The following is a 23,256-nucleotide window of genomic DNA, read 5'->3' as shown; positions in this document are numbered from 1 at the left end:
GATTCGTGCACATCATTACAGGAGCAGCAGCAGCTATATCCATGTGCTCACACCAGCTTCACACTGGACACTCGTGCCTTACACCTGTGAGCTTATTTGTAAGGGGCTCCAAAGTGTGCTGATTCTCTTCTAAATTTTCAGAGAATTTAGGTAGTAGTGATGATCTTATTTACTAAGGGTTTCTAATGTTTGATTTTTTTAAGTTTGAGAATGCACTGGTATAATGGAATCAACACTGAGCTCGGACTCCAGAGATTTGCATCTTACCCCTGCCACCTATGAGTACTGTCTGTTTTGTCAATTTAACTTTCTTGGCATCATCATACCTATAAATGGTCTGTGTTTCAAGAGCATTAAGGGGATTCAGGAGAGTTCTCAAGAAAACCTGTGAATAATTTTCAGTCTACAGATAAGAAACCTGCAGCTCCATGATCAGAGCATAAATTAAGATATTATTAGCTACCCTCAATCGACAAAATCACACTCCTTATTGAAATGTTCGACAGTGTTCATTTTATATGATATGAAGGGATGTGTCTTTGATCTGCAGCTCCTTTTAGATTGTTCAGTAATAATTCCTGTAAAAGAATGATCTCTTCTAGTTTCTTTCAAGGTTTTGTCTCTTCTGAAATTTCCTCTAGTCTTTTATTTGATAATCTCTAAATACTCCACTACCACCTTGCCTTTAAAATCTTATAACCCAAGCAGGGCATAGTGGCGCACGCTTGTAATCCCCATGCTTGGGAGGCAGAGACAGGAGGATGACACAGGTTCGAAGCCAGCCTTGCTGGTCTAAGAGACCCTGTTTCCAAATAAAATACAAAATATGTCAGGGAGTGTAGCCTGGAGGTAGAAGGGTTTCCAAGAACCCTAGTACCACACAAAAAATCTTATAATCCAAATAATAATGACATTTTGGACAATCCTGCAGATAGCCACTTAGCTAAGTTCTTTGACCTGTCTTGGGTTTGCTCCAAGGCCACCTTCTCAGTGACCTCCTGCCGCCCTATTGAAAATTGCAATCTACTTCTTCCTGTTTCACCCAACTGTGTGATCTTACACCACCCCATCTGCAGTTGATATTTTTTCTATAGCATTTGCCACTTTCTAACATATTGCCACAAGCACTTATTTAAAAGTCTCATATTCATTGTCTATCTCCTTTGCACTGGAATGTATGCTTCATGACAGCAGAGATTTTGCTCTGTTCATTGATGTATCTCAAGACCTAGCCTAGAACAGAGCCTGCCCCATAATAAGTGTTCAGTAATCCTTTGTGAGAACTAAAGATTGAACAATCTCTTTTACTGGCAAGACAATCGAGAGTTTACAACATATCACGTGAGTGTGAACACATAAACACATACACTCCATTGGCCCCAGAATACAGATGAGAATACTCTGCCTCCTCATCTGCATTTTGACATGTTAATAGAACTTAGCTACACATTGTTTACAATTACTCAGACCCTCAGAATTCAAGGTAAAGACATAAAAATCCCTGAATCTAGTCTATGTTCCAAGACCACTAAGGGGATTCATTAGAGTTTAAATTAAAACCCGTGAATAATTCTGAAAATTAAAAAAATAATTTTGGTACTGGGGATGGAACCCAGGGGCATTTTACCATGAAGTTATACCCCCAACTCCTATCCTTTTTATTTTTTTATTTTGAAGCAAAATCTCACTAAGTTTCTGAGGGTCTTGATAAATTTCTGAGCTTGGACTTAATCTATGATTCTCCTGTATCAGCCTCTCAAGTGCTGGGATTATAAGCATGTACCACCACATCTGGCAATTTTCAGAATTTTTTTATGATGGTACATATATTTTGCAACCTGAGATTAGTGTAAGGAACATTGGTTGCTTTGATAATTGCCACACTCCTTACAGCATTCCATAGTAAAAGTTGAGAAAGAAAGATTTTTTAGAAAGGGTTTTCAGTTGTAAAATGTTCGAATCAATTGTTGATAATTTATTTTAAAGTGCATGCTTTATGCCAATCATTACTCCATGTTAAGAAAAACAGAAAAGTTAAGCCACGACTCTTGCTTTCATAAAGCTCCCATCTGGGAGAAATGAGCATTTAAACAAATACGTATGACCCAACAAAGACAGACCATGTTAAGAGAGTTGGGCAAGTGGGTGGTCTCACGGTCGCAGCCTGGGAATCAGGTTTAGGATTTCCCTCTCACCCCTGAGAAGTGATTCACTCTACCTGACAAAGAACTGCCCCCCTCCTGGTAAAGTAAAATCCCATATTAGTACTTTTGGGGGAAACTTGTGTTTTTTTTATAACCCAAACAATATGTTTACTATAAAAATTAGAAAATATACTCCAGGCGAGGTGGCACATACTTGTAATCCCAGTATTCAGGAGGAGGAGACCGGAGGATCGCAGTTCACGGACAGCCTCAGCTACTTAGTGAGGCCCTTTGCAACTCAGTTAGACCCTATTTCAAAAGTAAAAAAGACTAAAAATTGGGGCTGGAGGTGTACCTTGAAGGTAGAACACCCCTGGGTTTCATCCCCAGTACTACCAAAAAAAAAAAAAAAAACCAGAAAATACAGATAATCTTAAAATTAACGGTATCATTTACATTCTCAGCACACTGATCAGCTTACACTCTTTATCTCAGCCCAGCTGGCCTTGCTAAAAACCTTTTGCTCCATCAAGAACCCTTCCCTTGAAGATTTACGGAGCCTGCCCTCTGTGCCAGTGTCTCTGGGGAGTAAGGTCACACAGGCAGAGCCTGGTCCACTTCTTTATGATTCAAAAGCCATCTATTGTAAAGTCTGAAATCCAAAGAAAATGATGGCTCACAGCTTTTCTCTCCTCAGCTTGGAAAAGAAGAAAAGTGGCCCCTCACTTCTGGGAGCTGGCCTGGTTTCCCCAGCCGGGCCTTGGTGTTCTCCTACCGAACATAAACAATCTCTCAGAAACGAACTTCAGACAAGGCCACCCCGTGCCCTCGATGAATCAAGAGAGAAGCACTTCTCCATCAAGCCTGAACATAGACACGACTTGAACACTGTCCAAGTCACAATGTACCAAGCAGCTTCTCTCCCGGCTGGCAGGGGGAGATGTTCAAGCAGGGTTTGAAAGCCTATGTGAGCCGTAGCGAAGGACATGAAAGGTTAGTCAGGCAAAGAAAATTTGGAGCGTGTAGGGTGCGAATAACACTTGAGGGGTAGAGCGAGGTTTATTCAAGGAGTTTTAAGGTAGAAGCAAGGAATGACAAGAAATAAGGTAGGGGGGTACACGCTGAAGCCAGATTGTAAGGGATTTTCCTCAGCTGTTTGATAAGTGGTAGGAATTTTACTCTGAAAATAAACTATGGCTTCTAATTGAGACACAGAAGGATATTAAGCAGGAAGATAATAGAATCATTATTTCCGCCTTAGAAAGCTTGTTATCGCAGTTCTGTGTAGGAGCCAAGACAGTGGGAACAAGGCAGCCAGGACGGAGGAGAGTAAGTAATGCCCAAAGGTGGGATGTGGGCAGAGTACAGCTGGGTCAGCTGGAAAGAGGAGATGGGTGAGCCTGCCTCTCCTCTGTCTTCAATAAACCTGCTGACCTTTCAGGATGAGCTCCCTGGGCTGCCTGGCCTAAGGCTCCAGTAGTCTAGCTCCCTCTGTGGCACCAGAGCCTGTGGGTGGAGAACAGGAAACAGGAAACGGATCTCTTTTACTTCCAGGCCCTTGCATTGCACTGTGAGCTAGGAAAGTCTTGCCCATGCTGGACGCATGTTTGCACAATAGTCTTTCAGGAAAAGGCACGGTCTTCTGTGTGTTCTAATACAATCTTCTAATAGCTGTCCCTGACCCAACTCCACAAAACACGACTTGCTTTGTTTGGACTGTTTTTAATTAAAAGCAACACACCTACTCGATATGTTATCATTGAAAGCCAATGTGCTGTGGTATGCAGTAATTGCCATTTTTTTCTCCAATAAATACACCAGATATTTCTCATCTAATGCATAGAAAAATCATTACATGCTCAAATTATGTTATTTTATTTGAGGAGATAATTAATGTTTTAATTAAAAGTAGACAGGGCCAAAATAAATACATAGTTTATTGCACCAATTATTTTCCCTATTATTTCCTGACAGCAGGAAGCCATCAGTCTTGTCAGTATTTTTTTTTTTCAAGCCATCTTTGTTAAACTGACATGATTTTGATGAATCAGGAACCACTGAGGAACACAGTGCTTTCCTGGTCTGTACAGCACTTTTTTCTTTTTTTTCTTTTTTTTTTTTTTCGGTATGGGGATGGAACCCAGGGGCATTGCACCTCCGAGCTACACTCCCGGCCCTATTCTTTTAGTCTTTTAAATTTTTGAAACAGGGTCTCAAAAAGTGCTGTCTACATACTGATCCTCTGGTCTCAGCTTCCCGAATGCTAGGATTACAAGCCTGTGCCACCACGCCCGCTGTGTACAGCACTTTTAATAACAGCCACATATGCCATCATTTAAATCATATTTATGTAGAATACTACTATAGAAGGTATTTTTGTGTCCCTCACTGGTTCAGAATTATTTTCCCACTGATTTTTTTTTTGGCTTTTCATTTCATTTTAAAGGAACCAACCCAATAATTCATTTATAATAGAAAAGATTCCAAAATTCAAAGCTTGAAAAAAATTAGTTTGTAGGCAATGATAAATGTTAATAGAATTAGACATTTCTTCTGACATTACACATTTTTAGGATATTAATGTTCACCGATAGGCAGTATTCTATATTTTTAGCATTGTGAACATTTTTATAGCCTGGGAAAAGATTTATATTGTGACAGCATTCTTGAGCTTACTTACAAAGATATATTTTTATTTTACATACAAAGATATAGTTTCATTTTTATTTATTTATTTATTTTTGCAGCACTGGGGATTGAACTCAGGAGCATTCTACCTTCAAGCTACACCCCCAGCCCTATTTTTTATTCTTTATTTTAAAACAGGGTCTCACTAAGTTGTGGAGGACCTCACTAAGTAGCTAAGACTGGCTTCAAACCTGCAATCCTCCTGTCTCAGCCTCCCAAGTACTGGGATTACAAGCGTGCACCACCACACCCAGCTTACAAAGATATATTTTTAATACTTGCATTATCAAAACCCACAGAATAAAAGTCTATTTAGCCAAAGAACATTGATAATATGTCTGAAAATAGTTTTCTGATTCAATAATTACGTATGTTTACTTATGTAATTTGTCAGAAGTTTGTCAGCAATAATCATCAAAATCATATTACTTGGATAAATTCACATTAATTATATATATATATATATATATATATATACAATAAAGGGCACTTTCCTAGGATTTTTGAAATTCAATGGAATTTTTCTCATAAACTTTTAAATGTTTTTGATCAAAAAGATATTTAGTAGAAACTTCCTTTAAATTCAGTAATCTAATTTTAAAGTTAAGCAATTCCCCCAAATATTCTAAACAAATCAATCCTACATCTGTGACGATCGGTGAAAACAGCATGACATTTCCAAAGACTGGCTTCAAATGCACTCATTAAGATACCTAGTGAAGGGATGTAGGTAAGGCTGAGGCCACCTTATAATACCCAATCTAGCAAAGATTCTGGAGTGACCGTTACAGTCCAGACACTGTGTCAGCTTCTAGGGAATCAAAGGTCATTGAGAGCAGGGCAGGTGGTGCATGTCTATAATCTCAGTTACTTGGGAGGCTGAGACCGGAGGGTCGCAGGTTTGAGATCTGCCTCAGCAATGAGCCCCTCAGCACCTAGTGAGACCCTGTTTCAAAATAAAAGAATAAAATATGACTGGGGGTGTAGCTCAGAGGTAAAATGCTCCTGAGTTCCAATCCCAGTATCAATCAACACACACACACACACACACACACACACACACACACACACACACACACACCATTGAGGCACAGCCTCTATACTTGAGAAGCTTAGTTCCAGGGCCTCATCTAACACTTTTGAAAGGAAAATGCTGTATGAAGAAGTGGTTAATGATGCAATGGAGACACTAAGTTGGGTAGAAACTCAAGAGGTAGGAGGAACAAATTAAGGTTGTATTTCTGGAATAACTAAAGATGATTCATTATTAAAAATTATGAAAACAGCATATACTTTCTCTTGGATTATGTTTTCAAGACTTAATATTTTTAGAAGCCTACAGATCTTTACTAATAGTTACAAAACAAATTATTATTAAGGATGTACAATGGTAAATAATTCAATTTTGAAAGCTTCCTGACCAAGTAATAGTAATGAAATGCTTGCTTTGTACATAGAACACAGGACCTTCCATGAGTAATTTGAGCACAACCAATACAGACAAGTCGACCATGACGCTTACCTCCTTGTTCACACAACTGCTGTGCTAACGCATCCTTGAAAATGACCTGGCCCCTGTGTGTTGCTGTAGCCCTGGAAATGAAGAGAGAAAAAGTTTATTTCAAACACTGCAGTATGTTTGTGCTAATGTAATTTTTAAATTAGGTTTAAATTAAAAGTATTTTAATAAACTTTATTATTAAAAGTTTACTTTCCAATTATAATTTTTTAAAAAGTTCATATGAATAGGGATATAAATGGACAACAGAGTGAAAGCTTAAACCAAGGCACCTAGTTGCCAATTAGCTTCTGCTCTTACTTTACAAAGATATTGTTAACACTTTTGTGGATTTATTTTGAAAACAGCAAAGCCTGGATGGAAGAAAAATTATGGAAAGGATGATTCTTAAATATTCTTTTTCAGGAGATGTTGATATAAAGTGTTTTGTGGACTAACAATAATAGTACTAGAAATAGATGCTCTTAAGGTACTTTTTTCCCCAAATAATCACCATAACACAGAGAGTCAAGGCAAAGAATTACATTTTTAAATGTATTTTTAAAAATGGGCTATTCAGAGCTTTCATAATAAAATCTTCCAGAATAAAACACCCCCTAACCCCACTCCCACTGGGTTTAATTCCCCATTTGCAGGAGATGTGCATCTTTTCCCTCCTCTAATCAGAGCTGTGCACAAGGAGTGCTGAAAAAAAGAACATCCTTGCAGCAGGTGTGTTATTCAATGGCTATAATAGGAAATGTCTTATTAAAAGAAGAATTATTTGTGCTTTGTAAATGAAATGTTTTCCTTTAAAAGTAATTCTTTTGGTACAAAACATATTATGAAAATCAAGTTAGAATAGAAAATTATGTTTAAGAAACTCAATTTTAGAAATTAAGTTAAAATGTTTTACTGAAAAATTAACATTAAATCTTGACTTTACTTTTTTACCCAAATCACCTTTGACAAAAATAATTCAGCCATCATTTTCCGAAGACAGATTATGTACATCACACTGTGCTAGCTCTTGGGAGGGCAAAGTTTGGCCTCTGCATTCCTTGTCTCCAAATAACCTTCAGTCAATATCTTTTTGTGTATGTGTGTGGGGCAGTTTACCTCCGTAAACATGGAGCCATAAACATATGCCTTACTAAGTTGCCAAGGGTCTTGCTATATTGCTGAGGCTGTCTTTGAACCTGCAATCCTCCTGTCTGAGCCTCCCAAGTACTGGGATTACAGGCATGAGCCATTGTGCCTGGCTATACCAACATGGTTGAAACATGATGAGGAAACTGATGACCTGATTTACCAAAATGTATTCTTCATATCAATCAAGCCAAATGCTTCTGAGACCACATGCACTTCTAAATAGCAACATGGAGATCATAAATGTAGAATTTTAATATAACATTTGTTTTGAAGAAGAGATTATTTCTAGAAATCACTAACCACCACCCAAACTCCTACAGTGTACAATGTTTAAATAATTACATATTTTCATTATCTTCTGATTGTAAGCATGTAACGTTCCTATCATAATCTTTCTTGTTGGTCCACAAACATAGTTGTCTTTGTGCGGGCTTGTGCTCCCCAGGAACAAGATGAGCTAAAGTGTCAAGATAAAATATGCCTACCAGGGCCAGGCGTGGTGGCGCATGCTTGTAATCCCAGAATTTGGGAGGCTGAGACAGGAGGATCATAGTTCCCAGACAGTTCAGCTACTTAGTGAGGCCCTCTGCAACCCACTCAGACAAAATAAAGAATAAAATATAAGGTATAAGGTTGGAGATGTAGCTAGGAGATAGAATGCCCCTGGGTTCTATCCCAGTACTGGAAAAAAAAAAAGGCCCAACAGAAGTTTCCAATTTTCTGTTTCAGAGATATAAAAAATCTTGTCAGCTGGGCATGGTGGCACACGCTTGTAATCCCAGCGCTTGGGAGGCAGAGACAGGAGGATCACTCAGGTTCGAAGTCAGCCGTGCTGGCCTAAGAGACCCTGTTTCCAAAAATAAAATAGGTCTGGGAGTGTAGCCCAGAGGTACAAGGGCTTCCAAGAACCCCAGTACCACCAAAAAAAAAAAAAAAAAAATCTTGTCTATGTTGGTTTTCCATTACTCAGTTTTCTCAGATTTACAATTTGTTGCTTTCCTTCATATACTTATTTCTATTACTTTAGTTCAATGAATAAATTTCATGAGAGGTATAAAATAATTGAAACTGAAGAAACCTTTGAGTTTCTCTAGTCAGAATTTCCTTAGCAGTGGTACTCATTCTGCAAACAAAGACGGATGTGTAACATGAAAACAGAGGAATCCTGATTTTTGAAGTTGTGGGCTTCCCTCTCCTCATCCAACAAGCTCCCACCACCCATTTTCCACATCTTTCTGGCACATTATTCAGGAACTTTCAGGGCTTTAGGGAGGTTTTGGGAGCCGGTGAACTAGTCTAACTCTTATAGAATGTGGATCAGAAACCTAAGGCTCACAAGTGTATTAACCTGTTGCAGGTCACATGGCCTGTTTGGTTTGGTTTGGTGGGGACTGAATGCAGGAGTGCTCTCCCTCTGAGCTACACCCTTCCTCCGACTTTATTTTTTTTATTTTGAAACAGAATCTTAGGCTCTCACTAAGTTCATGTGCACTGATTTTGAACCTATGATCTTCCTGTCTCAGCCTCCCAACACCAGGCAGATTAATAACAGTTTAGCATTTAAAAACTGTCTCGAGTAGCACTAGAGAGCATGTGCCCACTGCCATTACCTCAAGTTGTTTGCGTGAGGTGGGAAGGAATGGGGAGGGGACTGGGGAAGGGCTAAATGAGGAATGTGTGTATGTATGCCTCTATCATCTTGTACCCTGTTAAGATGTATGACTACGATGCACCAATAAAAAATTTTAAAAAACAATAAATTAGGGCTGGGGATATGGCTCTGAGATAGAATGCCCCTAGATTCAATCCCCATTACCACAAAAAATATTATTAATTTCTTATATAACCATATGTAAGAAGAGCATAATAATAAATATGAAGGGAAGTAAAATATATTTTTAGTAGGCTGCAAGACAAAATTCACCATTATTATTTTCCAATCTCCATAGAGATTAAAATTAAAGTATGAATTAATATTGCATAATTCTGCCTACTATAAGAATAATATAATTGGCGTGGTGGCGCAGGCTTGTAATCTCCGCGCTTGGGAGACGGAGACAGGAGGATCGCGCAGGTTCAAAGCCAGCCACACTGGCCTAAGAGACCCTGTTTCCAAATAAAAATATAAAATAGGTCTGGGAGTGTAGGCCGGAGGTAGAAGGGTTTCCAGGAACCCCAGTTTCACCAAAAAAAAAGAAAGAAAGAAAAAGAAGAATATTAAAAATATAAGCAAATAAATTTACTTTTAGTGTATAGTCATAGAAACTTAAATAGTAAAGTGAAAGACTGATTCACTCTTTTAGTGGTTCAAGACTGGGACACTAAAATTACAAAAAAAAATTTTTTCTCATTTTAATCTATGTTTTTATTTTTATTTTTAATATGCCTTTATTGGTGCATTATAATTCACATCATAATGTAAATTATATTGACAGTGACAAACATTAATGCAGCCTTTAGGAAATCAAAATTTTGAAATGGAAACTTTCACTCATTTATTTAAAAAATTTCAAGGAAAAATAATACATTGAAGCAATTACATTTTTTTTAATATAAAAAGGAAAAGTTGCCGGGCGTGGTGGCGCACGCTTGTAATCCCCACGCTTGGGAGGCGGAGACAGGAGTATCGTGCAGGTTCAAAGTCGGCTTCGCTGGTTTAATAGACCCTGTTTCCAAATTTTAAAAAATATATATAATATGTCTGGGAGTGTAATGTGGAGGTATAAGGGTTTCTAGGAACCCCAGTACCACAATAAATAAATAAATAAATAAATAAATAAATAAATAAATAAATAGGAAAAGTAGAAACTTTGGTAATTGTAATATGGTTCGCATATACTACAGATGTTATTTTTCTAACACCTATTATAAATCAAAATTTACCCCTGGCTAAGCACTGTTATAAGGCTCTCCATAAATCAACTGAATACTGACAACAGCCATGCAGAGTTAGGTGCTACTCTCCCCATTTTCCTGGGACAAAGAGCTATTGCATGATTTACAAATGTCACACTGGAGGTAAAGTCAGAATGCAAACCCAGGCAAACCCATTCTACTTCTGAACTAAACCCCTAGCCCTTTCCTTTTTTTTGTTGTGAACCAGGGTCTTACTAGGTTATCGAAGCCTCACTGTGTTGCTAAGGCTGTCTTTGAACCTGTGATCTCCTGTCTGAGCCTCCCAAGTACTGGGATTATAGGTGTGAACCACTCTGCCTGGTTATACCAACATGGTCAAAAGATATGAGGGTGGCTTTCCATCTCTTTCAGAAGGAATGCCTGCTTTCTGGGCCTGACTTTTAAAGTCTTATCTTCCCTATTTTCTCTGGCTTGTGCTTGCTATTCCATCCCTTCTGGTTACAGCTAAGCCCTTTTAATTAACCTCCTTTGGATAAACACGCTTCCTTTCTGTTACTTGGAAATTTGGCCACATGGCCAGCAGCACTGTGGGATTTATCTTTAAAATGATAAATTCTCTCATTTCTCTTGATTCTTTCTCCCACAGTGTTCTCTGAGTCCGTCACCTTTTAATCAGCTCATTGCAGTCCCTTTCAACTCTGTCCCCTTTCCTCTAATAGCCCCCTGACCCCTCCCTCACTTCTCTCCTGTTCCCTCACAGACATGAGAGCGCTGGCTTCATTCTCAGCCACACCACTGACCAAGTCTTACAGGGAGCTAGTGCACATATGCATGTGGGCAGATAATCTTCACATGCACCACTTTTTTTTTTTTCAAACCTTTCAGTCCCTCAGATAACATATAAAAATGTCCCACTCTATGGTAGGTGCCTCATTAGTAGTTTTTAAAGTCTGCATATTAGAAGCCGGGCGTGGTGCCATATACTTGTAATCCCCACGCTTGGGAGGCGGAGACAGGAGGATCGCGCAGGTTCGAAGCCAGCCGCGCTGGCATAAGAGACCCTGTTTCAAAAATATAAAATAGTTCTGGGAGTGTAGCCCGGAGGTAGAAGGGCTTCCAGGAACCCCAGTACCACCAAAACAAACAAACAAACAAACAAACAAACAAACAAATAAAGTCTGCATATTAGTATGCTGTTATTGGGAGAGGAAGAAAGAGAAACCCAGATGACCAGCAGGAACACGTTTCAATGCTTTATTCTATGAGATATCTGCTTTGCACTCCCCCTCACCCCATGAGATTAATGTCAATGATACCAAGTCTACTTCAAACATACTTATAACCATGACATCATTCATCATAGTTTACCTGAAGAATCACAGCATTCATTTCAATTTTTCTATGGAAAGATGTATTTAATGTATATATGTATATATGTTTATATACATACTTGTGTTTATATACATACATATATATATATTAAAAATGCTAAAAGCATAATGACTCAGAATTAAAAGACTTTAGAGAGGAGGTCCTCCAATTTTCAACCCTTAGTACATTCTTCCTATAAGAAGATATAGCTATGGTATATTGCTATAGGCTTTATTCATTTTCATAGTTATTATTGTATATAATTTATAGATCTCTTTTGGGGAAAGTCTATCAAATGTATAGTGGTAATAACTACTTTAGTACCATTTGCCCTGAATTTCCCATAATCAACAGTAATTTTTTTCAGAGGAGTTCAGAAGATACCCTCATTGTTTACTGTTTTGGATAGTAAACCACATTTCTCAAAAAATTTCTAGTAAGTGTTTATCATGCGCCTCGGAAGACACAATAGATCTCCAAAGCAGACCTTCTAACAAGAGTTCTTATTAAATAAGTAATTTTAAAAATCACTTTGTGCCGTAATAACCTATAATTTGAAAAGCTCTATGATTCCCCCAAATGATGAAAACTCATTATGATCACCATATTTAGTGCTTGAAATAGCCTTGCTGTTAGGATTCTAAAAGAACGTGTGATAGCTTCATCTCAACTGAACTAGAGCAACTGTCTTCTCAGTGCATTTAAGAATGGAGTGTGCATTATGCTACTGCCCAGGACTGACGCTTAGTCTCTGCAGTGAGAAAGACCACCACATGACTTTGGATATATGAAGTGGACAACATCTGTAATCATTCGAGACTTAAGATTTCCTGTGTGAGGACAGGGATAACTTGAAATAACTATTACTAAAAGATACTAATATTCACTTTTGGGGTACTTAATCTGTCAACCTGAATAGGGTTCAAGCTTCTGAGTTAGTTAGGAATCATTAATTAAAAAGAAAGTATCCCCCATATGGCATTAGTCATAATGACTTAAACATAAGGAAATCAAAATTATTCATATTTTTTCAGTTCAGTTTTGACTCCCAGTGTTCAATATTGCAACCCAGTTTCCAAACAGGAATATAAAAGGGTTTTAATATAACTGTGATAATGCCTAAGTGCGCGAGTATATTGTTTATTTATTTAATGAACTGACTTGCCCACAGATCCACGTGAAGAGTTGTCTCTGCTGTTTCATCTTAGTGCCTAGGACAATGTGCTCTACCCCCACCTTTCTCTACTGCTTTACTCAAAAGCTCTGGTAAGTTACTGGGTATTATCCATTCACAGCTAGCAGGGCGTTCATTAATCAGAAACTATGTGGAATGTGAGTAAAGAAAGAGGTGTTCTGAGTTTGGTTAAGTTTGGTTTTCAAAGGAATCATATTTACTTGTAAAAGTTCCTGTTCCCTTGTCAAAAGCAAATTACAGTATTTTCTAATTTGGGAATACTTCCTGATATTTATTAAATAAAACCCCCACAAATGCTTTAATGTATACAAAAAGGAGTAATGAACAACTTCAGGGAGACATTGTTTTTATATTAAACTTTTCATTTCAACTATGCCACGGCCATTGCAGAATGAGTAAAAGTTTACACATGCTCTCAATGTTTTGCTTTTCAAAACTTTATTGCTCTTAGCCAGGCATGGTGTACACACCTGTAATCCCAGTACTTGGGAAGCTGAGAGAGGAGGATTGCAGGTTTGAGGCCAGTCGCAGCAACTTAGCAAGACTCTCAATTAGGTAGCAAGACCCTGTTTCAAAATAAAAAATAAAACAGGTCTGGGGTAGAGTACCCAGAAGTAGGATGCCCTTGGGTTCAATACCTGGTACAAAAAATAAAAACAAACAGACAAACAAAAAACCAACAACAGCAACAAAAAAGAGAATGAGAAAAAGAAGAAAAAAGTAACAAAAAACTTAATTGCTTTTATTATTTTTACAATTGCATCTTTTATTCTGAAATTAGAAAAATTTTTCCTTCTATCAAATTTATAAATACTTTCTGTCCCTGAAAACAACACATTTTATCATTAATGGTAATTATCTAGTGATCACAATGTCTATCTGTCCTTAAAGATCACTAAGTACCTGGCTTAACCCTGATTTTGATCAGAGTATAATTTTATTAACAAGAGAAAGAACAGATGGATACGATAATTGAAATAAGAAAAATAAGCCAATGGTTAATGGTAACTTAACTTCCAAGTGAATCAGCAACGTTAACTACTGAAATTGAGATGAAGGGTCTATATTCTTCATCTGCTATACACAGTTTATGTTTATCTGAGAGTACAGGTTGAGCATCATTGTTCCAAAAATCTGAATCTAAAATGTTTCATAATATGGCACTTTTAAACACCAACATGACACCACAAGTGGAAAGTTTCATATCTGACCTGATGGTTCAGGCCCCAGGCAAATGTACTGAAAATGCTGTATACATTATTTTCAAACACTGTGCATAGGTTGTATACAGAACATAAGTAAAGTTTGTGTTTTGACCTGGGTCTCAACTCCAAGATAGCTCATTATGTATATATACATGCAAATATTCCTAGATTAAAAATCTAAAACATTTCTTGTCCCAGGCATTTCAGATAAGGGATGGTCAACCTGTTCACTCATGGGGCACAAAGGTTGTGGAATAGGTGAAGAGTTAGTCTGTGTTCCACTTAATATAGAATGTTAAATGCTTTAATAACTAGCAAGTGATTGCATAAAAACACTATGAAGAAGATAGATGATAATATAGATGTTTAAGATAAACATAAGTAAGATTTATTTTGGACCTCAGTTAACCATAAGAACAGTTAAGAGTAACAGTAACGGATACATTTGCTTTACTACTGCCACACATTTTCTGCATTTAACATCTTCCAGAGTATTCTTGAAACAACATGCTTCAGAAATGCTTTCTAAACTTCAAAATAAAAATTATTTTCATAACATCTTTTTAAATCACTAAAAGTCATCAAAGAAAGCTACTGGAGTAGCTCCACTATTTAAAATACCTTTTAACAGTGTACTTAAGGGAATTTACCTCAGAGGCATCCTTGGGCAAGAGAAGGACAAAAAAAAAAAAAAAAACAGTAAAAAGCCCCCAATTCCAAAAGAAACACTCTGTAACATTATGTGAGCCACTAAATAGTGAATTCAAGAGTCTGTACTTGTGTTGAAAGCCCATACAAAGTATTTAGGTCTTACTCTGAGTGGACTAAATAAAAGAACACCATATTCAGATACCTAAGGATGGGGGGGGAGGTTTGTTCTAGGGTCTGGTTCCACCATAAAATTTATATCACTTAGCTCCTATGTGTCTCCTTTTCTTAACTTATAAAATAAACTGACTTCACTGGAAAATTTCTAGGGTTCAAACAATACATTTATAATCAGAAGACATACTTTCGCACCATGGCTCAATGATTTATGTTGACCTTTAGACCAGTGTTTACTTTTAAAGACAGATCTAGAAAATCCATGCTACTCATTTATCAGGAATATAGTGAAAAAGAGATGAACTCAACTCTGTGAAAAGGTAAAAATTGCAAGAAATTATGGTAATGATATTCTGATTAATCATTTCAGAAAATGCTACCATAAAATTGAAAGAAAATTAGAGAGATATCTTAAATATATCAAAAGCCACTTTTGATCCTAAAATGGAGAAAAGAGAAGACCTAAATATTATATGCTTGGGAGAAAAACCAATAATAGTTCAAATAAAGGCAATCTCTTATTTTATTTATTTTTCTTTCTTTGTTTTATTCTTGTGGTACTAGGGATTGAATCCAAGAGCATTCTACCACTGGGCTGCATCCTTAGCCCTATTTATTTATTTATTTATTTTGGTGGTACTGGGGTTCCTGGAAACCCTTCTACCTCTGGGATACACTCCCAGACCTATTTTTATTTTTATTTGGAAACAGGGTCTCTTAAACCAGCTAGGCTGGCTTCAAATCTGCGCGATCCTCCTGTCTCTGCCTCCCAAGCGCGGGGATTACAAGCGTATGCCACCACGCCTGGCTTTATTTATTTTTATTTTATTTTGAAAGAGACACCCACTAAGATACTGCACAATGGCTTTGAATTTACTATCCTCTTGTCTCAGCCTCCCAAGTACTTGAATTATAGGCACCACATGCCCAATTATTAAGGATATAATTTCTGACCTAGTAGATCAAGCACAACAAATTGGGATAATACTCTTGCTTTCATACAAAGAAACCCTTCCATATTACATATAAGAGTAATTTCGAAAGAAATGAAAGAAATAAGTTACAGGGTAAAAATCTAACATAGGATATAACTGAATATTTTATTTTATAAAAATTTATATTATCGCCAGGCGTGGTGGCGCACGCTTGTAATCCCCGTGCTTGGAAGGCGAAGACAGGAGGATCACACAGGTTGGAAGCCAGCCTCGCTGGCTTAAGAGACCCTGTTTCCAAATAAAAAAGTATAAAAATGGGTCTGGGAGTGTAGCCTGGATGTAGAAGGGTTTCCAGAAACCCCAGTACCACCAAAAAATAATTTATATTATATTTTTAAGATATAATGAGAAAATAAAGTTATTCATATTAATGATAAGAAGAGATAATCAGTATTAATATTTTAGTGAACTATATACTCTGGTAGTTTATAAAATTAATTTTTTTGTGTGGTACTGGAGATGGAACCCAGCCCAATTTTTAACTCTATTTTGAAACAGAGTCTCACTGAGTTGCAAAGGGTCTCACTAAGTGGCTGAGGGTGTCTGCAAACCATGACGCTCCTGTCTCAGCCTCCCAAATGCTGGGATTACAAGCGTGCACCATCACACTCAGCTTAAAACTAATGCTTAAATCTAAAGGTTTTTTTTCACTTACACATGTTCATAGAAAGGGAGCTAGAAGAATTCTATGAGGATAGAGGTCTTTTCAACAAAAGATGTTCAGTCAAATGGATATTAACAGGTCAAAGAATGAAGTTAGACCCCTCCCTTAGGCCCTATACAAAATTAACTCAAAACAGGTAATACACTTAAATATCATAACTAAAACTATAAAAAATTTTAAATAAAACAGGAATAAATAATCAAGACTTGGGATTTAGTAATAATTCTTCTTCTTCTTCTTCTTCTTCTTCTTCTTCTTCTTCTTCTTCTTCTTCTTCCTTCTTTTTTTTTTTTTTTTGCAGGTCTGGGGATGCAAAAAAACCAGGAGCATTCGAGCTCTGATCTACACCCCCTGCCCTATTTTTTTTTTTTATTCTTTATTTTGAAACAGGGTCTCACTAAGTTGTGGAAGGCCTCACTGAGTAGCTGAGGCTGGCCACAAACTGCAATCCTCTGGTCTCAGTCTCCTGAATGCTGGTATTACAAGCTTGCACCAGCATGCTCAGCTAGTAATATTTTCTTAAATACAACATGTAAAACACAACAACAACAAAATATAAAAGTTCAAATTCAAAATTAAAGACTTTTGTGGAATGAAGAATACCATCAAGCAAAAAAATGAACCACAGAATGGGAGAAAATATTTCCAAGTCTGGTATCTGATAAGAAACTTGTGTCTGATATATATTCAAGACTTGCAAATCAAAGATGAATAACCCAATTTTAAAACAGAGAAAAGGCTCGATAGACATTTACCCAAAGAAGATATATAAATGTTCAATTAGCACATGAAAAGATGCTCAACATCATTAGTCATTAGAGAAATGAAAATTAAAACCACAATGATATGTTATTCCTCACAAAGTAAAATTAAAAAGATAGACATTAGTAGTGTTAGTGAGGACGTTGAGCTATTAGACCCTTCATAAATTGCTGGTGGGACTGTAAAATGGTGTAGTTAATTTAAAAAACAGTTTATCAATATCTCAAAATGCTAAGCCCTGAGTTATCCTATGAACCAGCAATTGCACTTGTAGGTATATGCCAAGAGAATTGAAAACATATGTTCAAACAAAAAATGAATATACAAATATTACTAGGAGCATTATTCATAACTGACAAAAGTAGAATCTAAATGTCTCTCAACCGATGAATAGCTAAATAAAAACTGTATGTTTGTAAAATAGAATATTGTTCAGTGATAAATTATTCATCCCTATTCACAATATAAATGAACTATGAACGTGTGTTAAGTGAAAAAAGTCAGTCATAAATGGCTACATACTGCATGATTCCACTTATATGAAATGTCCAGAATAGGAAAGTGCATGAAAACAGAAAATAGATTAGTGGTTTCCAAGGATTTGGGAGATGGGAAAATGGAGAGTAACCGCTAATGGTGCAGGGTGTCTTTGGGGTATGATGATGTAATGAAATTTTTATAGTGATTGGACAACTTTGTGGTTGTAAAAACGACTTAGCTGTATACTTTGAAAGAGTAAACTTTATGCCATATGAATTATATCTTCATAAATCCATTATTAAAATAAATTTGAAACTATCCTAGAAGGCTATAGATAAGTTAATAGGACGTGGATAGATAATCATCCCCACTAAGGACAGTCAGGTGTGTGTGGAACGTCTCTAACGTCTTGAGGCTGATGATTGGATAAATAGAAGTGTTCTGCTGATTGAGACATCCAGAAAACTGAGCTGCATATCTTTTTTCTGTTGTTGTTTTGTTTGGTGGTACTGGGGTTCCTGGAATCCCTTCTACCTCCGGGCTACACTCCTAGACCTATTTTTACATTTTTATTTGGGGTCTCCTAAGCCAGCGCGCGCGGCTGGCTTCGAACCTGCGCCATCCTCCTGTCTCTGCCTCCCAAGCGCGGGGATTAAAAGCGTGTGTCACCACGCCCAGCTTGAGCTGCATATCTTTTAAAGCTTATCCTTTAGTGCTTATTAAAAAGAATTCTGTAGGTGGACCAAGGAAACTATAAAGCCTCAAATGACAACTAAATTTAAATTAAACCAAAGTTTAATATCTACATATGGCATGCAACTTTGAGCACAGGGAGAGAACACTTTTTCTTTTGCAAAGTTTAAGTGGTGGTTTTTCTTATAAGGACACATTTAGATGAAAGAAAACACATTAAATTACTCAATTAATCATTCAATTAATTAATAAATCATTTAATTAATGATTAATTGAAAGTCCCCTTAAATTATTCACCATATATATATCAAATCCCTTTGGCCCCGCTCTTGCAAAACTACCACTCTTCTGTGTACATTCAAAACAGTCGTATGTATCCATTTTTGATAAGTTATAGAATTGAAATAATCAATCTGAAGGTCTAGGATGCTATCTAGATGAAAGTTGTTTTTTTTTTCCTGTGTCTTCCTCACCTAGAAATTTGCTTTCTGAGGTTTGTACAGAACCAAGATTAAACTGTACTTCAGATTTCTTTTCTTTCTTTCTTTCTTCTTCTTTTTTTTTTTTTTTTTTTTTTTTGGTGGTACTGGGGTTCCTGAAAATCCTTCTACCTCTGGGCTGTACTCCCAGACCTATTTTATATCTTTCATTTGGAAACAGGGTCTCTTAAGCCAGCGCGGCTGGCTTCAAACCTGCGCGATCCTCCTGTCTCCATCCCCCAAGCGTGGGGATTACAAGCGTGCGCCACCACGCCCGGCTGGACTTCAGATTTCAAGCAAACTCCAGTATTGCCATGTTGCGAGAGCATTCTGGTGGGATTCCTGGTGATATCACCAGTTCTGCCACTAGAGAGTTTAATTTTGAAATAGTACAAGTCTCCTAAGAGCTGCTTACCAGCCCAATAAAAAACATGCAGTGACCCCGGGAGAAACTATGAAATTTCTCCAAGGGTAATTCTCAGGCAGGTGCATTTTCAGGATAAGTATGGGGCATAGGAGATGGAAAAGAATAGTTAGAGTGGTACAGGGAAAGTATGGGGCATGGGAGATGGAAAAGAATAGTTTGAGTGGTAATGGTCACCATGGGTAGGTAGGACAAGGGAATATTTTGCTAGATAGAGTATTTTTTATTTTAAGGATATTTATAAGGCTTACTCTAAATCTAGAAATAGAAAAGTTAAAAATATACAAATTGCCAGGCTCTCTCCTATATCAATTAATTCAGAATCCTTGGGCATGGGATTCAAGCATATGTGATTGTACCCAGGCTTGAAAACTACTGGTCTGAACAGGTAAGTTGCTATCCATTTTCCCAATGAGTCAGAAATACATCACCCTCCCTCTTAGCACCATCTTCCATTCTCATAACAACTGTTACTATGCTCAAATTGTTTTATTCCTTCTTTCCACAATAGAGGTTTTTTAGTAAGGGGTAAAGGTATCTTGTTGGTTCCATTCCACTTGACTTTTCATTTTCTTTGATAGAGGCGAATCTCATGTTTATCTAACTCATAACACCCAGAGAGAGTGACTTTTCAATAAAGTGGTATTCTACTATAAGCCTAAAAGGATGCCATGAAATTATAGATTTGCAAAGTGGTCTCTGGTATAGGAATTTTTTTTCTTTTGGTTGTACTGGGGATGGAACCCTTCTACCTCCAGGCTACACTCCCAGACCTGTTTTATATTTTTATTTGGAAACAGGGTCTCTGAAGCCAGTGCGGCTGGCTTCAAGCCTGCGCAATCCTCCTGTCTCTGTCTCTTGAGCACGGGGATTACAAGCGTGTGCCACCACGCCCAGCTCTTTTTTTTTTTTTTTTTTTTACAAGCCAGTATAAGAGCAGAGTTTCCTTTTCTATTTCAAATAAAAATTTCAGATATTTGACTTTTATTGGTCATAGTGAGATTCAAAGTGACACATACATACACACATCATTTGATGTACTTCCTTCTGTATACCTACCCGCTCTTCCCTTTTTTCCTCCCAAACATGTTAGTGAGATTGGCAGTGAAACCTTATATGGACAGAACCTCATTTGAACTGTTCCCTTCCCAAAGCCTTGTTTTTCCCCTTCCACCATTCTCTCGCCCTCCCCTTCTACTATGTTACTGGTTTCTTCACTTACCTCAAGCCCTTTTTGCTTCTTATTTTGTTCCAGCTTCCACACGAGAGAAAACATATGATCTTTCACTTTCTGAGACCCACTGGTCTCACTTTTCTTCATCTTAACACTACCGATATTTGAGCTGGATAATTCTTTGCTGTAGGGGTGCCCTGTGCATTATGAACTATTCAATAACACCTCAGGTCTATACCCACTAAACACGAGGTACGACAACAACAATAAAAACAAAAATGTCTCCTGTCAACAATGTTCCCTGGGAGCACAGGCAAAATCACCCCTGGTTCAGAACTACTGATGCATAGGTTTGAAAGAACCAGTCCATATCAGAACTGTATTTTACGCTGAACCTACTTTTTAGCATATTGAATTCCATGCATTTTGACAGATAGGCTATGAGAATTATTTCAAACTTGGCTCATGTCTAAAAGCTTAATTATATATAATATCTCCCATAGCCAACTAGAATTTTTTACTGAAGTCAATTTTTGAAGAACAGTCATCACTAGCTTCGTGCATTGCTTTGGGCAAAAAGAAAAGTAAGATCTGACGTCCACTTTCTGCAGCAGATCTCTGTATAAATGGTCCTTGGAGGCCCAAGTTAAGTCTCAGCTTTGGGAAAGTTGTCTTGCCTGACTCATATTTTCTCTGAACTTACTGAGTAACACAGCCCTTGGGGGCAAGAAAGTTGAAGTATGTAGCCTTTTGTTTAAAAGGCCTTTTCTGAAATTGAGCACAATGTTGTTAGAGAAAACCCCTTGTGGATAAATGGGAGTTAATGAAAATAAAAGGTACAAACTTCAAAGTTCAAAGTCAAAATCAAAGGCCAGAGATCCCCTAGGAGAGCAAAGGAGGCCGAGTCAATCAAAAATTGGATATTTTATTTTTTATTTATTTTCGTAGTATTGGGAATTGAATCCAGGGACATTCTACCTCTTGAGCTACACCTCTAGCCCTATTATTTATTTATTTATTTATTAACTGGCTTAAGAGACCCTGTTTTCAAATAAAAAATATAAAATAGGTCTGGGAGTGCAGCCCAGAGGTAAAAAGGCTTCCAGGAACCCCAGTACCACCAAAAAAAAAAAAAAAAAAAAAAAAAAAAAAAATTTTAAATAGGGTTTCAACTAAGTTGTTGAAAGCCTCCCTAAAATGCAAAGACTGTCATCCAACTTGTGATCCTCCTGTCTCAGCCTCCCAAGTACCGGGAATACAGGTGTATGTGATCATACCTAGGAAAATTAGGTCTTTTAGCTGAGCGTGGTGGTGCATGCTTGTAATCCAAGCGCTTGGGAGGCGGAGACAGGAGGATTGCGCAGGTTTGAAGTCAGCCACGCTGGCTTTAGAGACCCTGTTTCCAAATAAAAAGTATAAAATAGGTCTGGGAGTGTAGCCCGGAGGTAGAAGGGCTTTCAGGAACCCCAGTACACCACACACACACACACACACACACACACACACACACACACACACTTAGGTCTTTTAGAATTAAATTACCTACTATATGAATTTTTTTCCTCTCTTCTGGGAACACATGCACAAATTATCCAATTTTAGGAACTTCTCTACTTTGCCAAAGAAAGCTTTAGAGCAAAGGCAGGTGATAGAATGTGTAAAAGTGGGAATAAGTCACAGAAAGAATCTGTTAAAATTCCTGTGTAACTGTGAGGCTCAACCTCTTACTAAGAGCAGGAGTATGCTTGCCCAGCACCACAATGCTGCCCCAGTGAACAGACCCTGTTTAGATTCCATCCTACAAGGAAGGCTGTTTTGACAAAGGTTGGGCTCTTGTAGTGGCATTCTCTGCCTTCGTGTAAACATTCCGTTATTTTTTATAATGGCAAAGAAGTCACATTTTCATTTTTCTGTAGTTCATTATGGCTCATTACTGTAGCAGCAACTGCCAAACTAGTCAATTTGTATAAATAATAGAATGCATGTGTATTGTTTCGCAGCTGACACGATGCCAACTTGTCGGGCTATCTATTCCAAAAGGGAAACCATTATTTTAAATTCTTATCTAATTTCAATATTCTTGTGGTTACGCACAGTGAATTCTTTGGGAATATGGGACTCAGCGTATGTGTTCAAGCACTTCTCCCCTTCAAAACCGGGTCACATGAAGAACACTGATTTCCACGGTTCCACTAAAGGAAGAGCAGACCCTACATGGGTATTTGAAGCCCAAAGGAGTTTGTTATTCTTCTAATATTTCAAAATAATAGCAATATAGTGACCTTAGTCCTCCAATATCAGTCATCCTTCAGCACATCAATTTGTTTGCCTAATTCTGAATTCTAGAATCTGTTGCCTTTCCCTGACAAGGAAAACATGGATATACTTATTTTTCACATTCAATTCAAACTTTGTTTTTTGTCTTTCTGCATCATTTATTGAAGTGAGAAGAATAGACACAATATTCTTAGAATTTGTAGCATCCAAAATTTATAAGACTAGAAGATATTCACTGATTAACTGATCTAAGCTTCCGTAGAAAGTAAATGAGTCCAGAGATACAGGAGTAGCCTTATATTCTTGTAAGGTATGACCTATATGCCTAAAATTTGTTTAGTAATTTTTTTCTTTGGAATATTAATTGATTCCTC

The 23,256-nt window shown here is 37.4% G+C and overlaps 1 protein-coding gene across 1 annotated transcript in view; it reads right to left on the bottom strand.

Annotated features, from left to right (window-relative positions):
- Window positions 1–23,256, bottom strand: part of RELN (reelin) — a gene marked incomplete at both ends in the record, with an annotated part of 510,757 nt that overhangs the window by 306,203 nt on the left and 181,298 nt on the right. The window contains one exon of the mRNA XM_080701477.1: window positions 6,355–6,425. Within this exon, the coding sequence (XP_080557603.1) occupies window positions 6,355–6,425 (71 nt within the window). The remainder of the gene's footprint in view (window positions 1–6,354; window positions 6,426–23,256) is intronic.

This window comes from Muscardinus avellanarius (genome assembly GCF_963383645.1).
Source record: "Muscardinus avellanarius genome assembly, chromosome: 9".
Taxonomy (NCBI): Eukaryota; Metazoa; Chordata; class Mammalia; order Rodentia; family Gliridae; genus Muscardinus; species Muscardinus avellanarius.
This window is presented reverse-complemented; position numbering and strand designations above follow the sequence as displayed.